We start from the raw sequence: 25,443 nt of genomic DNA on the forward strand, positions 1-25,443 counted from the left end.
CACCTTGCAAATTGCATATTGCAATTTTGTCCCACTCCGCCCTGAAAAGGCTTGAAGTCTTCCTCTCTGAAAGCTACATCTGGTGAAGTGGATGGAAAGTAGATCCCCGCGTCTCCAGTTTTTGTAATTAGTTTGTTTCTTCTGCGCTATTTTGAAGACAGTCTTTCTCAAAAGGCTTCACCCTCCCTAAACTACTGTACATTGAATGTGCCACTTCTATAATCACTATAGCGTGGCAGTTCCTATTGAAATACTTTAGTGTGCTCCCTTGTATCCCAAAAGAATCAGATGTTCTCAATCGATTGTAAATAAATAAATTTTAATGATTTTTTTTCCTCTGTTCCAGTCCATTATTTTATACATTTATTTATAAAACAGTAGTAACATTTCAGAATCAGAGCGTGGTGCATTTTTCTTTTTCTTTGTTTTATTAAAAACAACATTCTTTTAAAAATTTGTGACTAATTCTCAAAAAAGGCCAGCCCCTCACTTCTCACACTGGAAGAGATTTTGGTAAAGTACCTTTTATCTGTTCCAGTGGGGAGCCATATATAATATATACTTCATAGTTTATAATTAATCCTTGCTGTGTATACAGTATACACAACTTCACCATATAAGTCAACAAAGCATGCTGTGCTATGGCATATACTAGCATGTAGAAACGAAGGTAAAGAGAACATATAAAAATCTTTGCCCCCCAAAGTTTAAAGAAATGTGACCACTGATTTCAAGTACCTAGCATGAGACATCTCAATAGTCTAATATTTGTAAGAAAGGAACTTATGAGTACAATACTTTGTGAAAATTAGGTCCCTTTCAGTTGCTTGAGACTGATCTTATTTGCAAGCTGAGGCATCAAAAAAACTGCTAGATTATTTTTTTTGGGGGGGGGAGAAAACATTCTGGCTTCTATCTCCAAATTCACATGTTTTTCAAAGCCTACTGGATCATGTTGAGTTGAAGATTACAAACAGATCAGACATTAAAGCTACAATCCTGTGCACACATACCTAGGAGCAAGCCTCAATGAGCACAGTGGGGTTTATCAATAAACAGGCATAGTGTTGCACTGTTAGATTGTGCAAGCCTATGCATACTTATTTGGAAGTATATCCCATTGGACTTAAGGGGACTTACATCTGAGTAAACGGGCTCAGGATTGTGCTGTTAGACTGGGGTTGTTGTTTTTTTAAGCTCTAGTTTTGCAGATAACATGATTTTTCTGTCCCAGATAAGGAAGAAATACAAATATGCCATAGTTTAAAATCCTGAGAAGAAAAGAGGCTGAAAACCACAGGCTTTTTGAACAAATATTACATTCACATCCTATACCTATATCTTGTAAATCAAGCACACTGCATAATGCATGTAATAACCGCATTCTGTCTCTGCAGAAGCACTTCATGAACATGAGAGTTCTAACATGTAATATAATGAATTGAGAAAGAACCTTCCAATAAGTCATTTTCTCTATTCCTCCCCCACTCAGTCTTTTCCAGGTATCTGCGCTATAATTCTGCAGATCCTTCCAATATAGTCTTTGTACAAACGGAAGCTTTTTCTTAATACATATTATTACATGCTTAATACATTTACAATTGATTGTAAAGCACCAACCCAACCTTATGCTCTCCTTTTGCCCCCAAACAGGGTTTCTAACATCACCTGCATTTTCAAAATTCCCCCTCAAACTCACAACATGCACTGAACGCTTGCATTCAAGTTGCCATACATTTTACTGCCGATAACACAGCTTGCACACCCATTGGCCTTTGGCAGGAGTTCACAATACTTTCTAGTCCAACAGTGTACAAACTGTGTCTCAAAGGGCCTACGTCTAATGCCCGCTATCCTTCCACAGATACTTGAAATAAACCAATAGTTATGGAACTACCGTACATATGTTAGCAAAGAACAACGGAAAGTGGGGTGGGGTGGTTCATGAAAGTCTAGGCCAGTCTTCCCTAACCTGGTGTTTTGGACTACAACTCGCAGCAGCCCCAACTAGCACAGCCATATTGGCTGGCTGGCTGGCTGGGAATTGGGATCCAAAACATCTGGAGAGCACCAGGTTAATGAAGGCTGCCCTAGGTTGTCATCCAGACCATCCTTGGTTCTACCAAATTCCTCTTTAGGAAATCTGCCGAATATATATTTTATGATAAAAATATTCCAACTTTGCAAAATGCACTATGGTGCAAAATCAAGTCCGATTGGTTTTGGTCTCACATGGCTGCATGTCTAGGTATGTTCTTCTGGATGACTAAATCAATACTTGCTACGTTAATTACCAAAGCAGCACAAGCCCTAGTCCAGCACCACTAGGCTCTATAATCCATATCCTCCTTTATGGGCAAAGCAGGAGCAGTTGCCTTATTGTGGGGAATGATGTTTTTTTTTAAAAAAAAAAAGTGGGGTGGGGGGTGGGGAAATGTGCTTGTTCCACTGCTAGACCTTTGAAGAAAAATACATTTAAACGGAGGAAAATAAAATAGCATTGCATTTGTAGGAAGAAGACAGAATTGTGTTGGTTGCAATTATGTCACAAGCATCTTCCAAGATGTGTACCATGATACTAGTGTAACCTTGTAAGGCTGTGGTTGCTGTGGGCAGAGGAAAGTGCATCTCCTACATCAGTGGTTGCCAATTGGTGGTCCACGGACCCCAGGGAGTCCACATAACCCGTGCAGGGGTCTGCAGCACCATCCACATAACAAAAACTACCACAGAGATATTAAAAATTTCAAAGTAGGGGATCCATAGTATTTGGGTAATTGGGAACCACTGTCCTACATAATCTGTTGATGAAAATCTGCTCAGTTTTCTTGCCCAGATGTTCACATAGCCTTAAATCTTCTGTTCTTCTGACTGAGAAGCAACAGAAGTGAATTGGAAAACAAACAGATCAGTTTTAAATGGGTTACTGTGGCACAAAACTGTGACACTGCATGCGTTTGCAGAAGGTGCTTTGTCACAAAAGGATTGCAATGCTTTCAGAATACAGATACCTCAGTGATACAAAATGCTCATTGCTGTGGCACTGAAAACACTAAAACAAGCCCTGGATGAACTTGGAGCTGAGTTGTCTAAGTGGCTTTACCAAATTCCTCATTTTTGAAATATTCCAATCTGCTGGAGGCAGAGCCACATACTCCCCACCTGAATTTTGCTGCAGATAAAATTCAGCAGGTAGATTGGAGAAAGAAGTACCACCTTCCCTCAACAGCGCATCTGCTGCATGGAATCTGCTTGCAAGCATGTCACATGCTTCTACTGGATAAGTGATGACTGACTAGTGATTTACTCTCCCTCCAAGCAGACACCAATTTGTGAATTTTTGGGTTGTTTATTATTTTCACTCTTTGAAGGCTGTACAATCCCTTGCTGTACAGCTCCAGCAAGTGGGTAGTCACCTAACCATTTTTTTTTAAAAAAGTAGCAAATCCCGGAAAGGCTACACACCATTATTTTGTTTAGCTGAGTTTTTAAAAAAATAATCTTTGGATGTTGTGTCCTTTCCCTCTCCTACATATGTCTACCTCCCTCATTCCTAGAGTGCGCAGATGGAACATTGTAAGAAAATGAGTGGGGAGGACTTGCAAGAGCATCATAAATAGCTAAATATACAGCTAGGACTTTGTTTGACCGATTGTGCAGAAAGACCCTACAAAACTATAGAAGCACAGGAGACTGAAGGCACTGCTTTGTCTGAAAGGAATATGCTGATGGCTCTTTGGCAGATGGCTCATGGTTATGGAATTGAAATCTCTACCAAAAAAACATGTTTCAGAGAAAAAGGAAGCTTTTACCTGAAATGCTAAAGTTAGTTCCCTTTCGTTCGGGTTTTTCCTCAGTTGTTTAATAGAGGAAGTTGTCATATAATCAGGTCAGATACTTGGGTCCATCTAGCTCAAGTCTTGTCTGCTCTGACTAGCAGGAGGCTCTTCAAGTTCTCAAGCTGAGGTCTCTTGCATCACCTCCTACTTGACCCTTTTGGGATCTTTTGCATGCAAAGCACAAGCTCTTCCACTGAACCATGGGCTCTCTAAATATGTCAATAAGCATTCTGAGAAGAAGTCAGAGCTTCCTTTCTCCATAGATCCAAAATGAGAAGCAGATTCTAGATACCATCAAGGCATGCACACTGCAAGAGCAGACTTAAGAAGCTAAATGTAATAATCTGAACAGTATCACTTGACACTTCCCCAGGCTCACAAACACAACATGTCCCTGTCCCCATGTGACTAGATTTTTCCACTTGCTTCTCCAAAATATCTCTATCACACACGGAGCAACTTAACCAAGGAACTGAGATTCAGTTGGAGCCAAAGTCTCCTAACTTCACAGGCTTGGTGACACTAGAGGCTCATCCATGATTCCTTTTGCCCTGCCACTTTCCCCCCAGGGAAAACCCATGCTTTAGCACAGAATCAGAACAAACATCAACCAGGTCTTCCACAGATTGCTGTTTGTTCCAATTTAGTGTTAAAGAGCAGGTTTTCCGAGGGAAAGGGACGAAGGCAAAGTGCTCAGACCCATGCTTACAAGCCCTGTGGCAGCAATCTACCCTAAGGCCACTGAACATTGATCCATCTGTAATTACTTACATTCAAGCACCACCAAGCATATTGCTCTTGCCAAAAACATCAGGCCAAGTCTCTGTGCAACGTACACGTGAAGCAGCTCGCAGTGCAATAGAGGATTTTCATGTGATGCAACATACAAGGTGCCAAGCAGTCAGAAAGGAGGTCCTTGCTTCTTTTGAACTTCCTGGGTTACCAGTGAGGCTGAAGAAATGTAGAGCAGACAATTCAGCCACAGCTACCAGGGGCTGGTCAAGGACAGATAATGTCAGGCACTAATGGGCTGGACCTGCAAAGCACCACAATTCCTAAGTGACTGGAAGGATTATTGAGCCCTGACCAAAATGCCCTGAGACATTGAAGCACTGGTGGTAGGCATAAAATCTAGTTACTCTGAGACCTGCCCAAGACTGCCTGGAAGAGTGAGGTGCAGAGAACTTAGGCTGCAAAAAGAAACAGCTGGTGATCTTATCAGTTCTAGGAGATAGCAGTTGCCAAAACACTCAAATAAAGCTGTGAAGTAAACCAAGGCACAGACCTTCAGAACTGATAGAATTTATCATTCATACATTGTTTGACAATGGGGGGGGGAGAAGATTCCTTGCTGCAATGTCTCCATCTTGATTTGAATTGTATAAGAGGGTGTCCAGGATAGGAAATGCAAGGTCAGGAGAGTTGTGTATGCTTGGGGTGTTCCCCACCACGAATATAAGTCCATGTGCAAACTACCACTTGTGTTAACCACTTAAAAGTAGCAGGCCACAAATAATAGCAGCTTTTCATGGCATTTTGATTTGCAGTTGTTACTGGAAATAGGCGCACCAAACATTTGTGCGCCTATGTAGTGGGAGAGTGACACATACATTCGAAAATAAAGAGGCATAAGTGAATGTATGTATGTATTGTTATTATTATGATTAATTTGATTTCTTACTCGCCCTTTGCCATAAGGTCCCAGGGCAGGTTACAGCAATTTAAAAATACAATATTAAAATCAGTTTAAAACAAATGCGCTCAGAACCACACTAGAGTTTGCACTAGCTTAGCTGAAGAAGCTTAATCAAACTGGTGCAAAGGAAGATTCTTTGAGCTCCTTTCAGGGACAAGGAGGGCTTAGGGACACGGGATGGAATTTGTAAGGTTCTAAAAAAATGTATTCATTTGTAGCAAAGTTACTGATGTATGGCATCCAGCATGAAGGGGCCACAGATTGAGCTGCTGCCACCTAGATTGATAGGCTGTGGCCTCAGTCCTCAACTACCATACACATGGGTGGTGGTGGGAAAGCAAACATGCAGCTGGAGATACTTTGCAAAAAAAATTTTCTACAGCTAGCAGTGGTTTTAAATGGAAGGACAGCTTACCCATTTTGCTAGGTGAATGATGGCAATAGTTTGAAATATATCAAGGTGCACACATGCACTCCATAGGGCTACCCAGGATGACAGTCAAAAAGATTAAAATGGAGGATGGACACAAGCCAAAATTAGCCATCAACAGGCCGAGCTTTGGACAACTCAGACTAAAGGTCTAATCGAAATCTAATGGAGTGTGCATTTTGAAAGCCGTCAAAAAGTTAATTAAGGCTGCCATTATCCCACTTGGGCTTCTGACTTTAGCAAAAGCTCTGCAAGAGCAATCACATTATCCTTCCATCTCTCCAAAGAATTGATACAAAATCACCACCCATCGCACCACACTGCTAAGTGGTAGCACCACACCATCTTGCAGGGTCTACTGGATATCCCTGCCCTGTACAGTGGTACCTCTGGTTATGAACGGAATCCATTTCGGAGGTCCGTTGACAACTGGAAACAGTTCTCAACCTGAGGCGCACTTTTGCTAATGGCGCCCCTGGCGCGCGATTTCCACTCGCAACCTGGGGCAAAGTTTGCAACCAGGAGCGGCTACTTCTGGGTTAGCAGAGCTCGTAGCGGAGCATGCACAACCAGAGTTACCACTGTATAAGGAAAGGAGCCCCAATATGGGAGTCAGCATGACGACAGGAGTTTTATTTATTTAGCGAACTTATATCCCACCTTTAAGAAAAAACAGTTTCTCATAAGGCGGTGACTAAAAAGGAACGGGGGGCACAGTGAGGCTTAAGGGATGTGCTAGTCCTCAAGAAGAAAAAGAGATTAGCACCAAGCCTTGGTTAAAGCTGCTTCTCAAACAGGACAAGCTGCCACCCAGCCGTCAACACTAAAATCACATTGTTGCATAAATGCTCAAACTGGATCTGCAGGACACGTAGTATTAAAGGCACAGGGCCCTGAGATACACCTGCAGGGATCTGAAAGGCCATAAAGGGGCCATAAGAAAACCATGATCATCCCGTGGTCACGGCAGAGGAGGCAAGGCTGCTTGGGGGTGGGGGGGTGTTTGGCAAATCAAGGCAGAAGAGAAACTTGGGGGTAACATTCCAAGAGCTGGGGTGAGCTTTGTGCAGAGCAATTCCTACCCCACGCGCGCACACAAACACAATCTCCTAGTTCAGGAGGCATCTCTGTTCAGTCTCATATGCCCTTTGTGTAAGCCTGCAGGCATAAGGCAGAGGGACGAATCTTCAGAAAACAAACAATATTTTGACTCCAAGTCTTTTCTGCCTTAGAAGCTTCTCATCACAGCATATCTGTGTCCTCCATGCTGAAGCTGCTTCTGCGACTGCTAGCCTTTGAAGCCTCCGGGGACACGGCAGAGAACAAGGGGTCAGACGCCATGGGCAGCATGGTATCCTCCATCAGCATCAAGTCCAGCTCCTTCTTGGACAGGGAAGGGAAGGAGACGTTTTGGCTGGGATCCAGAGGGTCGTGGAAGCCTCTCGAGTTGTCGTCAAAGCTCAGGCCGTGAGTGAAGTCCAGCTGGTGGTAAGGGGACTGAGGAGGAGCAAAGTGAGGCTGGTGCTGCTGAGCCTCCTGCTCAGGGTGGAGTGGTGGCTGTGGTGGCGGCTGGATCTCTGTTGTGTCCTCTTCTCCAGGGGTTTCTTGCTTCACAACTTGCTGAGCGAGTTCAGCCATGTTCAAGCCAGAAGGTGAAGCAGTTGGAAGGCCATGGACTCGGGCCTGCATCTCCAGCTCCTTTAGGACAAGGCACACAAACATGACAACAGTCCAACAGGTGAGCAAGCAACAAGATCTCCACCCACCCAAAGTTCCAATAGGCATTACTAATGGCAGTAATGCTTTCACGTGGGTGAAGGCCACAATAAGAATCAGCTTTGCAGCCAAGGTTGAGAACCTCTTTCATCTATTCCCTGAGCACATGATTATGAGACAGGGCTACCAACTGGAACGGGGGTAGGGATGAGGAAAGTGATGGTTGAAGGAATGAATGGGTAAAAGGAAGGCAGTTGCTATATGCACGTAAGAGATTTAGGAGGTGCGAGCACAAGACAAAAAGATGGGGACTCACCTGTATGCGGAGCCAGAGCTGCTTGTTTGCCATTTCCAGGTGCCGAGAATGATTCTCAAGATCTCGTGACCTTTGCAAGTCTTTCTGCATCCTCCTGATGTAATCAACAGAGGCTTTCAGGATTGTCCCTTTGTTCCAGCGCACATCCCTGGAAGAAGACATAGGAGCAGAATGTTAAGAGAATAAAAGCATGACTTCCAGATTCAGGAAAGTTCTGGAGGCAATTATGCTCAGAGCATAATTAGTGTTGAAACACAAATGAAGGGGGGAAAGCTCAAACATTTGTGCCATTATACTAAGTTTTATCTGCCTCTAACAAATCTTTTCTTTAAGGCTTAAAGAAGTTTGGAATTTTAGCTGAGACAAAAGGTGTGTTGTGAATATTTGGGGAGCAGAAATGAAAGTAGTGTTTTCAGTGAATATGGAACAATGATTTCCCAGAAGGCTTTATTCCCACTGCCTGTTTCAGAGCATGAGGCTCTTCAGGAGGCATTAGGATAATTGAACATTTGAGCGCAACTTACAGGTCTCCAGCTTTGGGGATCAGCATGCCTAGTTCTTTAATGCGATCATTGATGTTGAACCTTCGTCTTCTTTCAACTAAGAGAAAAACAAAAATAGTGGGGAAATGGAATATTTATTAAAGTATACAATAAAAAATGAACACAAAGGTGCCTAAATAAATGATTAAATATCATCTGATGAAAGAAATTATGAATCAATTGAGAACTATCTAATGTTGCCGTTCCACTCACTCAAGGGAGTTCCACTTATGCAGCAGAACTTCCCCTCCTCTCCCTTGTAGCACCCCCACACCCTCAGAATCTTTTTAACAGGTTTGGGGGACCCTCTGGAGCAGTGGCGTAGCGTGGGGGGTGCAGGGGGGGCCAGCCGCACCGGGCGCAACATCTGGGGTTAGGGCAAATCCACGGGTTAGGGGGCGCAAATCCATGGGTTAGGGGGCGCAAATTACTTGCCTTGCCCCGGGTGCTGACAACCCACGCTACGCCACTGCTCTGGAGTAGTTTTGGGAGGTATGTGGGGGAGAGGAGAAGGAAGTCTCATTGTGCAAGTGTAACACTGCCTGTGCAGCCTTGGATACAATCCTAAAGCTGCATATATTTGCATCCAAAAACACACACAGTGACTGTGTGCATACACATTTGCAAGTATATGCAGTGTGCATAACAAAAAAAAGCAGTTTTGGTGTAGCAGAAAGAAGGTCACAATTAGAGACAGAGTTAGCCAATAGGATAGAAATAACTTGCAGTTCAGAATGCCTTTTTCTGGCTGGCTGTTTTAGCTAATGGATCCTCTGTCTGTTTGGAGTTAATATGCTAATTGCTTTCATTTATACGCTGCTTGCATATTTTTAAATAAACCAATACAAATATTATACTACATATGACCAGCAATTTCTCCTCCAAAAAAATCCAGGTAACACCGTGACTAAAATGGTTATTCCCCAGATTGACAGCATGGCTTTCTTTCTTTATCCCAAGAGCAGCAGAACCGAACTGATTATCTTCCTTTCTTATAGCTAATTATATTAAAACAGGTGTCTGCCTTTGAAATGAAATCTAAGAAGAAACACAAAGTTGCAGTTGCTGATTTCTTCCAGACCAAGGCAGCACAATTACATGAATCCATGCTTTAGCAGTGTTGGAAATAGCTGCCCACCTCCAAACCCCACGCCTTCTATGAACCACTCAGGTGATAAAAAGGCTTGCTGGATACATGAGCACCCTTTTGTTCCAGGCTGAATGGCTGACAGCAGAAGACTAAAACACAAAAAGTCCACATGAAGACAGACCAAGCTCTGTGCATATGCAACAGGTACAGAGTGTTCCTAACATCTCCATGTTCTGGGGTCCTTCTCTGCATCAAGACAGTCAGATACATGCATTAACAAAGGAGTGAAATTTTAAGACTCCTGCAAGACAGTATTGCTTCTGAAAGAAGCCAGTACACACTGGGTTGCCACACTGCCCATGAAAGAGAGAGATTTCTCTTATCTTCTCTAGAAGGAATAAGGGGAAACAGAACAGGGATCACTGAAGACAATTTGGGAAGACGTTCAGGCCACATGGTTTTAACCAAGCACCACTCACTCAGATTGTGATTGTCCTTCTTCTGGCGTTCCTTAGCCAATGCACGGTTTTCTGCATCTAGAGACAAAAGACCAAGCTGTCAAGCAAAGCAGTGGGTCAAGAGAAACAAGAGTGCTGTTGCACATGTGCATGTGCATATATGCTCACGTGCACACATGAAAACAGACTTCCCAATGACCTATACCCTGAGTCGAAGCTGGGGCTGGATACAGCCCCAACAAATCAACTCAGGCATGGATCCAAGGATTGTAAGCCCTGTCAAGTTACCTGTGAGCTCTCTCTTCTGCGTCAGATCGGCCGGGCAGGAGCTGCTGGTCATGCCCACTACAGAGGGTGTCATCTGAAGATCGCTGCTATACACATTCATGTGGCTGCTGGACAATGGCAGCTGGAAAACAAAGGAAAGGAAGAAAACACTTTTAAAAAAATTGCATAGGAATAACATACAACAGAATGGAAGGGGCAAAGAAATAGGATTCCAGCCAGATGCAAAGTATCATATTAAAATCACAGTACTGTAGAGTTGGCAAAAACGACGAGGGTCATCTAGTCCAACCCCCTGCAGTGAAGGAATCATTTGCCTAATGTGGGGCTCAAACCCATGACCTTGAGATCAAGAATTTCATGCTCTACTGACTGAGCTCCTGGTTACAAAGTGTGGGGGGGGTGCCGTCCAGATGTTGTCAGACCACAGCTATCATCACCATCCATGACCACTTTGGGATTTCTTGAAATATAAAGTGGTATACAGGTTAAATAAATAAATTGGCCACGCTGGCTGGGACCTGGGAGTCCAACAACTTCTAGAGGGCATCGTTCTGGCGCCTTCTGATTTAGAGACAGCCAGCTTCATCCCAGTGATGTGAATCCAAGAAAACTATATTGACTGCCAGGGTTTAAAAAACATTTGAGACTCCACAGCCGCTAATGTTGTAGCAGGGTACGTTACTGTCCAAACTAGCATCCCAATAGGCCCACAGAATGGACACAGTGCAGCTTATTTCCCCCCCATTAGGATAGTTTTCATAGCTTGACCACCATTCATCCAGGAGATGATGATCTTGTAGCTTTCCTTCCTCCATCATTCCCTCCCTTTCTGACAACAAGAAGCAAAAAACCAGAGATACTCACAGTATTTGGCATATGAATTTCTGGATTAATGCACCCCACAGTAGTTGTCAGCTGCATTATGTCTTCAATGACGTCATCTATCTGGAAGGAAAAGTAGCCTTTGAGCTATAAGAACCATTTCCTCTATCCTGTCAATACTGACTTTTTCACTAAAAAAATAAATGCATCCATGTACACAGACATGAGAAACACAACTGCAGATTTAAGTGAGTCTTACAAAGGTTTGCTTCTTTCATGTGTTCCTACAGCACCTCCTACCAAAAAAGAAAGGAGATGAAAGTTCCCCAGCAGTCACCATGTTCCTTTATTATAGTCCCTACAGTGATACAAAAACTTCTGTTTTGTCCCTTTTCTAAAACTTGAAGCTGCAAAACTTTTCTAAAACTTGAAGATGCAAAACTAGGAGAATACAACTATATAGTGCAACTATATAGTGGAACCTTCTCAATTCAGTTTGCAGAAAGGGGAGGTGGTTGCAAGCTTGAATTCTCCCCCACTACAAATGCTCCTACTTCCTATAATACTTCCTACAGTCCCAGGAAAAGTGGAACTGGGTTCAGAATTATCTCCCAACCCTCCCAAAAGATCCGCAGTTCCCCAGGAATAGAAGCCACTCACTCACCTCCCTTTCTGGGTTGGAGCCAATGTTGAGCATTGCCATTGGGCTGTTGGGGGTACTATTGCCGGCAGAGGAGGGCATGACATGGCTCGGCCTCACGCCAGGCGAGACAGAAGGAGGCGGCTTAGGAGACGGAGCGCTGAGCAGTGGAGCAAACTTGTTCCCATAGGTTTCAGACAAGAATTCTTGGACCTTCTTGTCTCGTGACCGTTGCAGGTGGTATGTGGTAGGGTTCTCCAGGAAGGACTGAACCTGAAAACGTCCAGGAAAAAGGAGAGGAAAGACGTAGAAGCAGAGGGCTGTCATATAAAAAGTAGCAGGAGATTTCAACTGAGCAGCTCTTCAGGAACAAAAATGCTTTATTTTCTTATAGAGTATTGACTCCACACGACTATGGCTTGCCTGAACCCCTCCGCCCTCATTTTAAATCGTAACCATACTCAAAACTGTGTGTAATTGCAATTGTTCACATTTTCCTCTACCTCTGTCTATCCTTTTTTTGAACCCCTCACAATCTCTCTTTTTTTAACCACACTGAACAATTTGGCATCGTCAGCAAACTTTACCTCACTGCTGAGCCCTAACTCTCTAGATCATCAGTGAACAAGTTCAACAGCACAGGTCCCAAAATACTGATTCTTCTGGGACTCACTTTCTACAACCCTCCATTGGGAGATGTATTTCCACAGGCTGTGGCTCAACCAGCTCATCCTAAGATTTAAGCAGACAGGCTGGTCTGCATAGATTCAGGTCTTCTTGAGTTGTTCAGGGCTTTATATGTCAACAACAGAATCTTAAAACTGGCCCAGTAGCAAATGGGCAGCAGAGGTTTCACAGGACCACAATAGGCTGCTCCCATTAGCAACCTAACAACCGCATTTTGTACAAGCTGCCCAACATAGAACACACTACAATAGCCCAGTTACCTGCACGGGGATCACTATGGCCGAGCTATCCCTGTCCATTACTTGTTGATTTGCAAATGCAAGACATCCATCTATGCAATTTCCATAGCATAAATAGTGCCTCCATTTGGCTTCCCAGCTAGGCATTGCCAAGACTTTTATTTACTCGAGCTGTACCTTTAAGACTTCTCCCGGCACAGAGGGTGGTGACTGGAAATGAACTGGTGTGTTGATGGCAGGGGTTGGAGCCATTGGCATCTGCTGCTGTTGCTGCATGTAATGCATCATTGCCTGCTGCTGCATGCGCTCCCGCTGCTCCTCTTGCTGGACTTGCTCTCGCATGAGCTGCATCCGCAAGCCAATTCGTGACGCCATGGCAGGTATTTTGGATCTATCAGCGTTTCCCACGGGACACTTAAAATCCTGAGAAGGAAAGTGGAAGGATTTAGGCACAAGCATTCAGCATCAAAAGAAGGCTATAAAATGTGGCCTTTGCCCTTATAGCAGAAATATGGCCATGGACAGCGAAATATGCATCTGAATTTTACCAAGACTGAAAGTTCCTTAGCATAAGTGATTCTAATAGGTACAGCAGCAGCAAAACTCTTGGCTTGACTGTGTTAATGGAGTTGAGCTTAGTGTGGACACTCTATGACCCCACGGTTGCTTTATGTATCTTTTCTAACATCTTTTATAATTTATGTGAAGCTGACCAGAACAAAATATGTAATTCTTTTTTCACTGAACTTTCCCAAATATCAAGTATAATAGCAGTTAAAAGCTAGGCAAGATAAGTGTTGCATGAGCTGAACTGCTATGTCAATTCAGAGTTTCTTGCAGGAGCTCAGATCATTCCAAGATGTTTTTCCAGATCCTAGTTGCGCATGAACTACAATCAGAAACTACAAAACAAGAGCAAAACAATAACGTATTTTAAGTATAACAACATGAAGCACATCCCTGTTTGTTTTGGGGTTTATTTGTTTTTTGCTTTTTACATGCACATTTGAATGGATGCTTGTATTCTATAAGTATTCTAATTTTATGGATTTTAGATGTTCAAGGTGTGGGGTGGGAAATACAGCCCTTGGCTGACATTCATGTGACTCTTGGTCTAATTTCACAAGGGTAGGACAAGCACATATGGACAGAAAGACACATTTAGGCTCTATATCAGACATAATTGCAAACAGCGACTATAATGTATTTGTTCCATTAGATGAAGTGAACTTGCAAAGAGGAGCAGGTGGTCATGTTTCTTTGGCTGTACTGGTCTCTCTCCTCCCCTCAATTTATATGATTCTTGGTGCCACCCCCCAAAAAAAAACCACAAATATTTCTTATTATCACAATAGTTCCTTTTGTTACAGTTGCATTTTTATGGATCTTCTCAGTAGGCACCCACTGCATGTGGACACTCAGAAGGCTTGTCCACACTTCCACTTGTCCTAAACCCTTCCTCCTGGGGAAATCCACTCTTTACTGCTGAATCAGAGCAAGCTGTGGGGCAAACAGAAAACTGCTTGGACCTGTGCTTTCCAGGCATGGGACAAGCGAAGTATGTCGAGCCCAGAGTTAAGTCCAGCTGATTTCAATGGGATCTTCGCCTAGCAAAAAGAATACAGGTTTGCAGTGCCGGTTCAATAACAGCCACACAATTGCTCTTCCAAGATGCATGTTAACAACCTAAACAAGAAATCACAGGCACTCCTGAAGTCGGGAACAAACTTTCCAGATCACCAGTGCTTTTCAAAGACTGGACTTGGTTCTTTAATGGCAAGTTAAATGGTTTACTTTAATTTCTTCTTCTTCTTCTTCTTCTTCTTCTTCTTCTTCTTCTTTAATTTATATAGCCATCTATCAATAAATAGCTTACAAGCAAAACAATGCTAAAAATGAAACATCGTATCATAATTAAAATCAACAACAAGAAAAACAGCAGCTTCCCCACCAAAAAAACTTTCATTAAAGCAGAGACAACGTAACATAGCCCTCATTTAAAATGTCTGAATGAGCTATAGCTATCTTTCATGAATTCTTGCTCTCCTTTCAAAAAACACAACCACAAAAACTGCTAACAAAATGGTGTTCCCAGTGTTGGCCTCCTCATTCACTCACTTAAAAAAAAAAAAAAGTTTAACATCAAAGTGAGTTAATGATCCCCTTTCCTTCTACATTAATCTTTGCCCTGTAATGACCCGGAAAATGGAAACCCACTGCCCTCATTCAGATTTCTTATCATCTCCGGTCAGGTGACAAGAAGTGTATATTAAACTTTGCTGAATGAAGGCAGAGGTGGTTCCCCGAGTCCCTGGACTCCAAACATGAGAGACAGATGGAATTCAAGAGAGATAAGGGCCTTGTTTGCTCTGGCATGAGGATGAAATATGGTTCAGAGTATCACTACTTAGAGAACTGCAGTCCTGCCACTTCTTCCCATGTTAGGGATAATAGCGCCCAGCCTATGCCAGGATCACGAAAAGATGCTCAGGCTGCAAATAAAGAAAAACACCAAAGATAAAACTGTACTGATTAGATGCAACCAATTTGCTGGAATATTTTGCTAGAGAAGTAAGGGATTAAGCACATTTTGATCAGCTAATAAGAATAATAATGCAAGCACTTAGGAGAGGGCAAACACTTGTTTGCTACTACCCAGAAGGCAGGACTAGATCTAAGAGGCTTAAGTTTATTGAGGATAGAGTTCAATTGAGCAGCAAGGGAATTTCAACAATGGAACCAATTACCTAGAGGGGTGGGGGCCTCTCTGTTGTCCACTGCCCCCCACCTGCCAAAAATTCAATCAATCTCCCATCCGGCAAACTGGTCTCTCATATTCCAGTGGTCTCCAATAGAGGTAGTAATTTTGACTGTCAAACCAGGACCATTTCAGGGGCAAATCAATTCTATTGAACAAAGCCCAGTGCGATGAAGTCCATAGTACAGGTAGGAAGCAGAGGCGGGGAATCCGTGGCTTGGCCAAGGTCCACAGCAAATTGATGACTGGGGTGACATTTGAATATCATTCTTAAATTGTGGCATCTAGAACTGGACACTATATTCCAGGTGTGGTCTGACCAATGCTACACTGGAAAAAAAAAATGTATCTTTGAAATTATTTCCGGGAATAAGCAGCTGGTTTATCAGGCATGCAGGGCACTTTTGATGGGTAAAAAATAAATAAATTCATTTAGGTTTAACCCATCCTATGCCTTACTTAGGCTTAGGGAAGCAAGTAACCATATGTAAGCTCTTATAGTGAATATGCTTTCAGAGCAATTTTGCATGGCCTCCTCAGCACTTCAGAGGAAGAATCCAGCTGCTTTTTCAGATTCCTAAATATGTAAGCAGGAGTTTACACCCTGCTGGTTAAGCTTTTGTCCTCAAAGCGCCTCAGCTCTTTTACTAGCTGCCTTCTTCAGTCAGGGAGTGTGAAGAGCTTACAGGCCCTATCTGGGCATAGATAAAGTGATCATATTCCTTCTTGCTGTCATAACACAGGCAGTACATAACAACTGGCACACGATGGTTAGCTTATTCATAGACTACAGGCACTCTGGGCTCAGAAATCAGCTTAACCTCAAACAAACTGAAACAAGAACATTCCTTACACCAAAGGAATATATGTTCCAACTTGTGTGATAAGTCTCCCAAATTCATACATGGGAAACTCTCCCAGGATCCTCCTTATGACCTCTCTAGTTTTTTCATTCTCTTCAGTATAGCACCCAGTATCTCTTGAAATACAGTGGACGCTCAGGTTGCGAAAGTGATCCATGTGGGATGCATGTTCGCAACCCGCGTCTGCGCACGCATAGGTTGTGATTCTGCGCATGCCGAAAGCCGGAAGTAACCCATTCCAGTACTTCCGGGTTTCAGCAGTCCGCAACCCGAAAAAACGCAACCTGAAGCAGCTGTAACCTGAGGTATGACTGTAATTGGGACAGACAAATGAGCCAAACACCATCTGAAAGAGAACATCTCAATACATTTCAGCCTTAAAATTAATACAGAATGCACTGATTCACTTAGGTTGAACCTATCCTATGTTCTAGGCTTGGGGAAGGTAACAACCATTTGCGTGTGTAAGATCTCAAGGTAAATATGCTTTCATCACCAGCTTCAAGTCAATGCACAATGCATACAATTTTCTATGGTGCTACTTTTATGCATAAAACATGTAGATGACACATTATGCACATTCTGGTGCATAACCCCTGATCCGTCATACCCCTGCTTGACCACCAAGGCCATTGGGAGAGTCACTGTTTGTGGTCCTCCATGGCTTGGCTCATATCCACAAGCAACTGTGTGTTCAGTATTGTGGGCACAATGTTGTGCAACTCCTTTCCAGTTGAAGTACGAGAGGCACTTACTGAAGACTTAAAATAAATTTTAAAACCCTGCAAACTTTTTGATGGAATCCTGACATTACTGCATGGGTGGACTAGATTATCCTTGGGGTCCCTTCCAACTCTTTCATTTACAGGTTTAACTCATTTTTAATCCTATTGTATGAGGTCTCCTGTACACTGCATAGAGAGCTATGATGAAGCAGTAAACAATTGCTAAAATGAATTGCTTTCAATAAATGAATAAACGCAAAACAAAGTGTTGTTTCTCCTTAGTACTCCATCAGCGGATTCTACGCACACAAGACCTGCGGTCAGAAAAATGCAACCCCGTTCCACATTCCCTGTCAGAGTTATGTAAGGTTGGTGTGTTGTGATAGGGTGCTGAGATTATGGTATAGATTGCTGTACTTCATGCGCTCTCCTGGTGAAGAGGCCTGAGAGATTATTGCTACAGGGGGATGTGCCAGGTACTGGCAGGTCTTCGAGGAGTGTGTGGCAAAGGCAGGGCAGTGATGATACAGGCAAAGGGGGCAGTGATTTATGGGGTTCTGTGCCACCCATGAGGCAGCAGCCAGGGCTGGAGGAAGGGAGAGAGTTTTAGTAGTTGGGGGAGGAGGTGCAGGAAGTGTCAGAAGAAGAGGAAGAGACTGATCTTGAGAGGTGGGCTGGTAGAATCCCCTCTATCCCCTTCATCACTGTCTCTAAGGTCCAGGAGAAAAACCCCTTTCTAAGACTCAAGGCCTACCCAGAAAATAAAAGCTAAGCATGCTTCTTGCTTCAAAATAACTGCTTTCATCCATATGCAAATCAACCAAAAGTCATATGACTGGTTGACTAAGATTTCTTCAAGCAGGTGACACGGGGCATTCTTTTGTTTTGAATATGATGCATCAGAACCGGCACTATCTTATAAGTGAAATTCCCTTATGTGTAGGAAGTGAATGAAGAATGAATTCCTGTTCTCAGTTGCTGTTGCCTATGGTCATTTTAAGTGCTCATATAAAAAGTAAATATTCCTTTTATTAAATCACTACCCACTGAATTGGGGGGAGCTTTTTAAATGCATCAAAAGATTATTAAAACTGATAAGTTTAATGGTTCATTAAATGTTAGAGCCCTAAGTGTTTCTTTCAGTTTTGAAATTCTTAACAATGTACAGCCTTCTAATTTGTTTTATATATATGTGTGTGTGTGTGTTTTAAGGAGTGTATTTTTATTTGTTTCAAGAAGTTCTAACCTGCTTTTCCTTATGAAGCACTTTCAAAGCAACTTGCAAAAAAGGACATGTGTGCATCACATTTTACGGGCACTGCATGCAATTTCTATACAGGGCTAGTGCTCTATTGCAGATGCATCAATACAGCTCTATTGATGCTGTAATAGTGCATTAGTGGTGGATTTATTCTGCTTTAGATCCTTCTGCAAAGATTCCTCCATGCCACCACATTATTGCTATCTGGATGGGCTGTAGCACAATGAAAGTGGGACAAGAAGGCCCAGAACACGTGTGGCATAAAAACCTACGGGATGTCAGCAGAAAGCTATGGGATATGAAGCATCTTGTCCTCTGTCGTCCCCTTCTCCTTGTCCCCCTCTTCCACGTGCCTACTCTTTCAATAGAGAGTATTGAAAGCTGGATCACGTGTGAAGGCTCCAGTAGCATCATGACCACAAATCATCATGTGTGCAATAAGAAGGACTGATAAGTGAATTCCATTCAGCTTTGATGGACTTATTAACATTTAGTTTGCCAATTAATCTAAAATTGCACACTTTGTGATCCCCATTTAGGACATTCCTGCTTTTCTGACTTGTTTGTAAGAGAGAGCTGGGGGGGGGGGAGGCAGGCTTACCTGGCAATGGCAGCAGGAACGATAATTTGAGCACTGCTGGGCAGCTTAGTCTACCCACCATTTTAATTTCTCACAGTGTCCTGGAGAAGTGCCCAGCCTAGCACTGCTCAGAGTACCAGGGATTTTTTTACTGTTGTGTTAAACAGAGGTCAGCAAATAACCCAGAGATGCGTTTTAAATGGAAGCGCACATTCTACTCATGTAAAAACACCAGGCAGGCCCCACAAATAACCCAGAGATGCATTTTAAATAAAAGGACACATTCTACTCATGTAAAAACATGCTGATTCCCGGACTGTCCGCAGGCCGGATTGAGAAGGTGATTGGGCCACATCCGGCCCCTGGGCCTTAGGTTGCCTACCTCTGTGTTAAAGATTGGCCCACACCAAGTGTCAGTGGGTTCTGCTGGAGTACTGGGCCCCTAGCAGTTGCCCAAAGGTGCTGTAGGACACAGCCTGAAAGGTTTCCAGAATTTGAACCCATTCTTTACTCTGATGTAGCTATACAGTGGTACCTCAGGTTAAGTACTTAATTTGTTCCGGAGGTCCATTCTTAACCTGAAACTGTTCTTAACCTGAAGCACTACTTTAGCTAATGGGGCCTCCTGCTGCCACCGCGCTGCCGGAGCACAATTTCTGTTCTCATCCTGAAGCAAAGTTCTTAACCCGAGGTAATATTTCTGGGTTAGCGGAGTCTGTAACCTGAAGCGTATGTAACCCAAGGTACCACTGTACTGTGCATTCCGAACGAAACGACGACTGCATGGAGAAAGGGTTACAAAATAGTAGACAGACATAGTTACAAACCTCTATATGCAACTATGACATGTGCTAGTAATATACCACTATGCAGATCCAATTCGTAAGTCTACCCTCAATAATAATGCCTTGACACCTCAATGACATGGAGTATGCATCAATTTGTTGCCTAGGTAAACTTTTCCCTTTACCCAGGATGCATACTAAGTCAGACCACTGCTCCATCTACATCAATATATTCTACACTAACTGCATTGCAGCTGTCCGGGTTTTTAAGTGTTTACCAGCCCTATGACAAGGATTGAACCTGGAATCTCTGCAAATAATATCTCCATTATGGATCACTACAGACCTTCCTCCCACAACCATGCATCCAGCTGGGCTTGAGTGCAGATGGAAGGAAGCTTTAACTGTGTCCATCACTGTTTGCTTAGGGCAGTGGTGGCCATACTTGGCCCTCCAGCTGTTTTGGGACTACAATTCCCATCATCCCTGGCCACTGGTCCTGTTAGCTAGGGATGATGGCAGTTGTAGTCCAAAAACAGCTGGAAGGCCAAGTTTGGCCACCACTGGCTTACGGAAATACCTTAATTTGCTTTATTTTTGAGGTAGCACATAAGGTTTCATGTACTACAGCTCAATTCATTAGGCAAAAGAAGTATTATTCTCACCTGGGGGATTATATATCTGGGGTGAGGAGGAGAAATGCATGCACACACAAAGTTTAGAGGGGAAAGAAAATGCAAACAGAGCAGCCAAAAGGCCACGGAATGCAGAGGTACAGTCTGAGATTTCTATGCAAAACAACAGTGTATACAAGATAAGGACAGGATATCTTGTGTACATTTCAGTTTTGCATGGAGATGTCAGAGACTGTACACCTCAGTCTTTTGACCTCGACCTCTCTCTCAGAGTGTGTGTGTGTGTGTGTGTGTGTGTGTGTGTGTGTGTCAATTCAGTATAACACTTCATGTACTGGATGATAAAGTGGACTCTAGCTGGCCCATGGAAGTTTATGGCACAATCTTTCAAGCCACCACAAGCCCTTTTGTGCATACAACTTGTATGTTTATTCTTCTGGAATTAAATTATTGTTATATTCTCATAGACCACCTGAAAGCATATCAGAAATTACACATGTAATAACCAGGTACAAGTAGAAAGGCAAGTCCCATGAGCATTGCCTCCCTCAAATCCCTAAATCCAGAGATCAGCTGAAGCCCTGTTACCTTCTCCAAATTTGGATGAATTAGCAATTTAGAAGATATTCTTGGCTTCTTCAACCTTTCACTGGTTCTCAGCAATTTCTCTGCTTCCACTACTATGGGTCTCTTCCCCACTCTTTTTATCATAAAAGAAGACTCACCAAGGTCACAAAGCAGAGAATTCTATGCAGGTTTTCCCCGAAGGAAATTCCAGCACTCATCACCTCAGAATGATAACTTCATCTAGAGCAATAGGGCAAGGCAAGCCTAAGCCCTGCATAAAAGACAGGGAGAATTGGAAACCAATAGAGTTTTAAAATAGCCCTGCTGGCTCTGCTTGGCTTCACCCTATGTAACGTTCATCAGCTTCTGCTTTCACTCTGACTCATTCACAGGATGGGCGGGGAAAGAGAACAGGACGTCTGAAGGAAGGAGAATGTAAACCAGCAGTGGAGCCACATGGAACACTAACAGAAACACCTTATGCATGTCTGCTTGGAAGAAAGTCTCGCTCAGACTTCAATGCTAGTAGGCATGTTTAGACTTTTAGCATAAGTCTGCAGTCTTATGCTCTTAATGAATTGAGGAGGGTTTACTTTCTGTACTGCACACGCATTGGGGATCACAGTGCACAACAGTTCACAGGATTAGCCACTAGCCGAAGGGACATTTTGTAATGTATTCCACTTATAGAAGCAGGGCACAGGATTCTCAGAAATACCACTGGAGGAAATGTGCAGTCAGAATTATCCTACCCTTGAATTTAGATGGCCACAGAAGGGCAATCTTTCGTTTAAGAAATTAAATAATAAAATGATTTTTTCCCCTCCACCGCCTTTAGATCGTGGGGGGGCAATTTCATACCATCAAAACAAATTTACACAGTCCACCTAGAGTTACCTGCAGATCATACAGAAACTTAGAGGGAAGGATAGTTACAGTGGTACCTCCGGTTGCAAACTTAATTTGTTCCGGAGGTCCGTTCTTAAGCCAAAACTGTTCTTAACATGAGGCGCGCTTTCGCTAATGGTGCCTTGTGCTGCTGCCGCACCGCCAGTGCATGTCTTCTGCTCGCATCCCAGGGCAAAGTTCGCAACCAGGAGCATCTACTTCCAGGATAGTGGAGCTCGTTACCAGAAGCATTCGTAAGGAGGATGGTACGTAACACGAGGTTCCACTGTATTGTCAAAGCGTTACTTCAATAGTTGTATGTATTTGTGCAAGATTTCTCCATTGAAAGTAGGGACATCCTAAGCAAAACCAGGACATTCCAGGATCAAATCAGAAACCAGGACAGCTTCTCTAAATCAGGGACGTCCCTCGAAAATAGGGAAATTGGAGGGTCTGCAGTGGGTTTTCCCGGAGAAAACAGTGGAACAAAAGAAAAACCTATCAGACCCATGCCCGAAAACCAAGAGACAAACAGAAGTGAGGATGAGCCCTCAGAGTTTGCTCTCCAAACCACATCTGGGCCTTATGATTACTCACACAATTTACCAGGCCACAACAGTGTGCCATGAAAGAACCTAAAGTGTGCCTTGAAAAATTAAGCTGCACAAGAAGAAAGGAATGGGTTAAAGTGACACCTGAACATACACCCACACACAAGGGAAGAAGGAGTGGGCATTCGCTAACAGAATGACAAACCTTCACATCCTGATGTGAATCACCACAGAAACAGTTAGTAAAATGCCAGAGTACCTAGTCATAAGCACAAGGCCAGGTTAAAGCATGGGCTATGTGGCCTGTGGCCGTGCACCTCCAGTCTCGGGGTACCCACTAGCAATCTAGACCAACTTCCAAAATGTCGTGTCCATGGCTGTTCTTACAGCATAGTATTTGTTTCTGCTGTACAGTGGTACCTCAGGTTAAGAACTTAATTCGTTCTGGAGGCCCGTTCTTAACCTGAAACTGTTCTTAACCTGAGATACCACTTTAGCTAATGGAGCCTCCTGCTGCCGCCGCACCGCCGGAGCATGATTTCTGTTCTCATCCTGAAGCAAAGTTCTTAACCCGAGGTACTATTTCTGGGTTAGCGGAGTCTGTAACCTGAAGCGTCTGTAACCTGAGGTACCACTGTACCTTAATACATGCTCTCCTTTCTCATCATTGAGTGTCCAAATGCACAAAACGTTTGAGAGAGAGAGAATGTCAGCATTTTCCACTCAGAGCCCATTGAGTAGCTGAGTAGCATTCAAGACTCTTTTAAATAAATTATTTTATATTTGGTTTATAAAATATTTTGGGCTACGTGCACACACGCATGTAGGCCTCCCCTATGCAGATGTCCCAAGTTCAATGTATGGACACCTGAGGGAACAGGTAAATTGTGTGACAATGGGTGGGGCCAGCAGTGTGACTCCATAGCCTCTTGTACTATTCTGAGGAGACCCCTCCATGCAATAAACAGGTGAAGGGGGATTAAGAGTAATTTGCTTTGAGTGCAGAATATGATGATCCACTAATGCTTGTAGTATTTCCCCACGTTTGTGTATAACATAATTTGCTTTACTGTGCATATGTGCACATATGTGTTTTTGAGTTCAGAATAGGCCCAGGTTTCGCGTTATGGTAATCCATGTTAAGCAATAAACCATGGCTTACTGTGAACAAGCAGCATGTTAGTGCATAGTGCTCAATTGCTCCTTCTTTGAATGACCCTACCTGGGCCTGGAAGTGGAAGAAACAAACCATGAGGTTTGGCTTATTGTTACTTGCATGTGAACCAATGCTAGTGATTTGTTTGTTCCAAACAAAATACGAGCAGTAAGGCAAACCTTAGCTTCTTACTCATAGTTTGTTGGGGAAGCAGCAAACCACAAGCACTGATTTGCGTGTAATGCCAAGCTTCATAGTTTGTTTCTTCCAGCTCCAGGAACAGTGGAGCAAAGTGGGAGCGATAGGGCAGCATGCACTAGTAAGTACTGCAGCTCATCATGGTAAGATACAAACCATGGTTTCCTCTAGAATGAAAACCAAGCCGAACGATAAATAAATAGTGTGTTGTTGAAACTGATCTTGGACTACTACTTCCATCTAAGGAAGTGGAGTAGACAGATGATGCAAGTTCAAAACAAATACTGTTTGTAGCTTATCATTGATTTAAATTGCTTTTTGAATGTTTTAAATAGCTGTTTTGATTGCTAATTCTATCTGTGTATTCTTCTGGAAACTACTTTGAAGTTTGTTTGTTACAAACAGGTGGTACATAAATTTTATGAAATGAAATAAAATCAAAGGTTTGCATTCAAAAGAGGATGTGAAGTTTGCAAAATAACTCCGATATTCTTCAGTAGACTCTAGCTTTTCCAGTTAGTGAGATGCCAGCCTCTTTACTATCATGCAGAATTCAGTGTCTCAGCGCAATGCCTTGAAAAGTTTCAAAACAATTCCAAATGCCTGATGGGATGCCAGTCAACTATCCTGTTTAACATACCATTATTAATGAGCACGCAAAAATCAATACAACACCACAGAAGGTACTTTGATGAAGCAGCATAATAATCCTTAAATCGCTCACTGGCTTCCTTAGAATACTTATACAGGCATAACAGAAGTATGTGACTTAACTAACTGTGACATTTAATTGACTATTTATTTAGTGATTTGCATTTGAATATGAAGCTTTAAGCAATTACCACATTTTACTAGCAACTGCTCCCTCTTTCCCCCCCTCATATATCAAAAAACTAAACTGCTGGTAGTGGACTTACCAGGATATTAAAAGGATTTTACAGTCTATATTCCCATGCTTTCCCTGCTGGTTGCTTTTGGGATTTTTAAATTCTGCTGGGGGGATCTCTCTTGCTGGAGAGTGTGTTTAGCCTTGCACTTTGGATCTAGGGATCCAGCCACTTATTTTGTTAATTTTGTTTATTTTTGCTAATTTCCTCCCACAAGTGATCTAGTGTCGTACCTTGGAAGTCAAAAGGAATGCGTTCCGAAAGTCTGTTCGACTTCCAAAACATTCGGAAACCAAAGTGCGGCTTCTGATTGGTTGCAGGAAGCTCTTGCAGCCAATCGGAAGCCGTGGAAGCCCTGTTGGACGTTCTGCTTCCAAAGAACGTTTGCAAACCAGAACACTCACTTCCGGGCTTGCGGCGTTCGGGAGCCAAAATGTCGAAGTACCAAGGTGTTCGGGATCCAAGGTACGACTGTATATCTTTATCTATATCATAGATATAGATATAGATATAGAGATATAGATATTTTCTCCCTGCAACTGCATGGATGGATGAACCATTCTATGACTACTGGAGCTGGAAGAACATATGCAGCACTAATCTCCGCCTCCATTTCTGTGCCAATATCTGGCCACTGGCATCATATAGGGAGGCAGTAAGGATGTACTGTCCTGGGTCCTGTGGAAGTCTGGGAAAGACACATCACCTGAATGGCCCGAACTTCCCCACTTCAAAGTCCAATTCCATCAACAACAACAGAATTGGCATTGACTGGGATAACCACACTGATCACGGGTAAAGCTCTACTCATTGCCTAGATCTAACT

General features: G+C 43.0%; 1 protein-coding gene across 2 annotated transcripts in view; it reads right to left on the reverse strand.

Annotated features, from left to right (window-relative positions):
* Nucleotides 1-302: 302 nt before the first annotated feature.
* The window catches only part of TFEB (transcription factor EB), a 68,113-nt gene continuing 42,972 nt past the window's right edge, over nucleotides 303-25,443 (reverse strand). For both annotated transcript variants that reach the window (XM_083618046.1, XM_083618047.1), the window contains exons 3-10: nucleotides 12,941-13,186; nucleotides 11,862-12,110; nucleotides 11,240-11,320; nucleotides 10,376-10,496; nucleotides 10,109-10,165; nucleotides 8,522-8,597; nucleotides 7,998-8,145; nucleotides 303-7,663 (exon numbers count right to left, since the gene is read on the reverse strand). In XM_083618046.1, coding sequence (XP_083474172.1) covers nucleotides 7,208-7,663; nucleotides 7,998-8,145; nucleotides 8,522-8,597; nucleotides 10,109-10,165; nucleotides 10,376-10,496; nucleotides 11,240-11,320; nucleotides 11,862-12,110; nucleotides 12,941-13,138 — 1,386 coding nt within the window. In that variant the 5' untranslated portion in view covers nucleotides 13,139-13,186 and the 3' untranslated portion in view covers nucleotides 303-7,207. The remainder of the gene's footprint in view (nucleotides 7,664-7,997; nucleotides 8,146-8,521; nucleotides 8,598-10,108; nucleotides 10,166-10,375; nucleotides 10,497-11,239; nucleotides 11,321-11,861; nucleotides 12,111-12,940; nucleotides 13,187-25,443) is intronic.

Source organism: Podarcis filfolensis, assembly GCF_964270895.1.
Source record: "Podarcis filfolensis genome assembly, chromosome: 6".
Lineage (NCBI taxonomy): Eukaryota > Metazoa > Chordata > Lepidosauria > Squamata > Lacertidae > Podarcis > Podarcis filfolensis.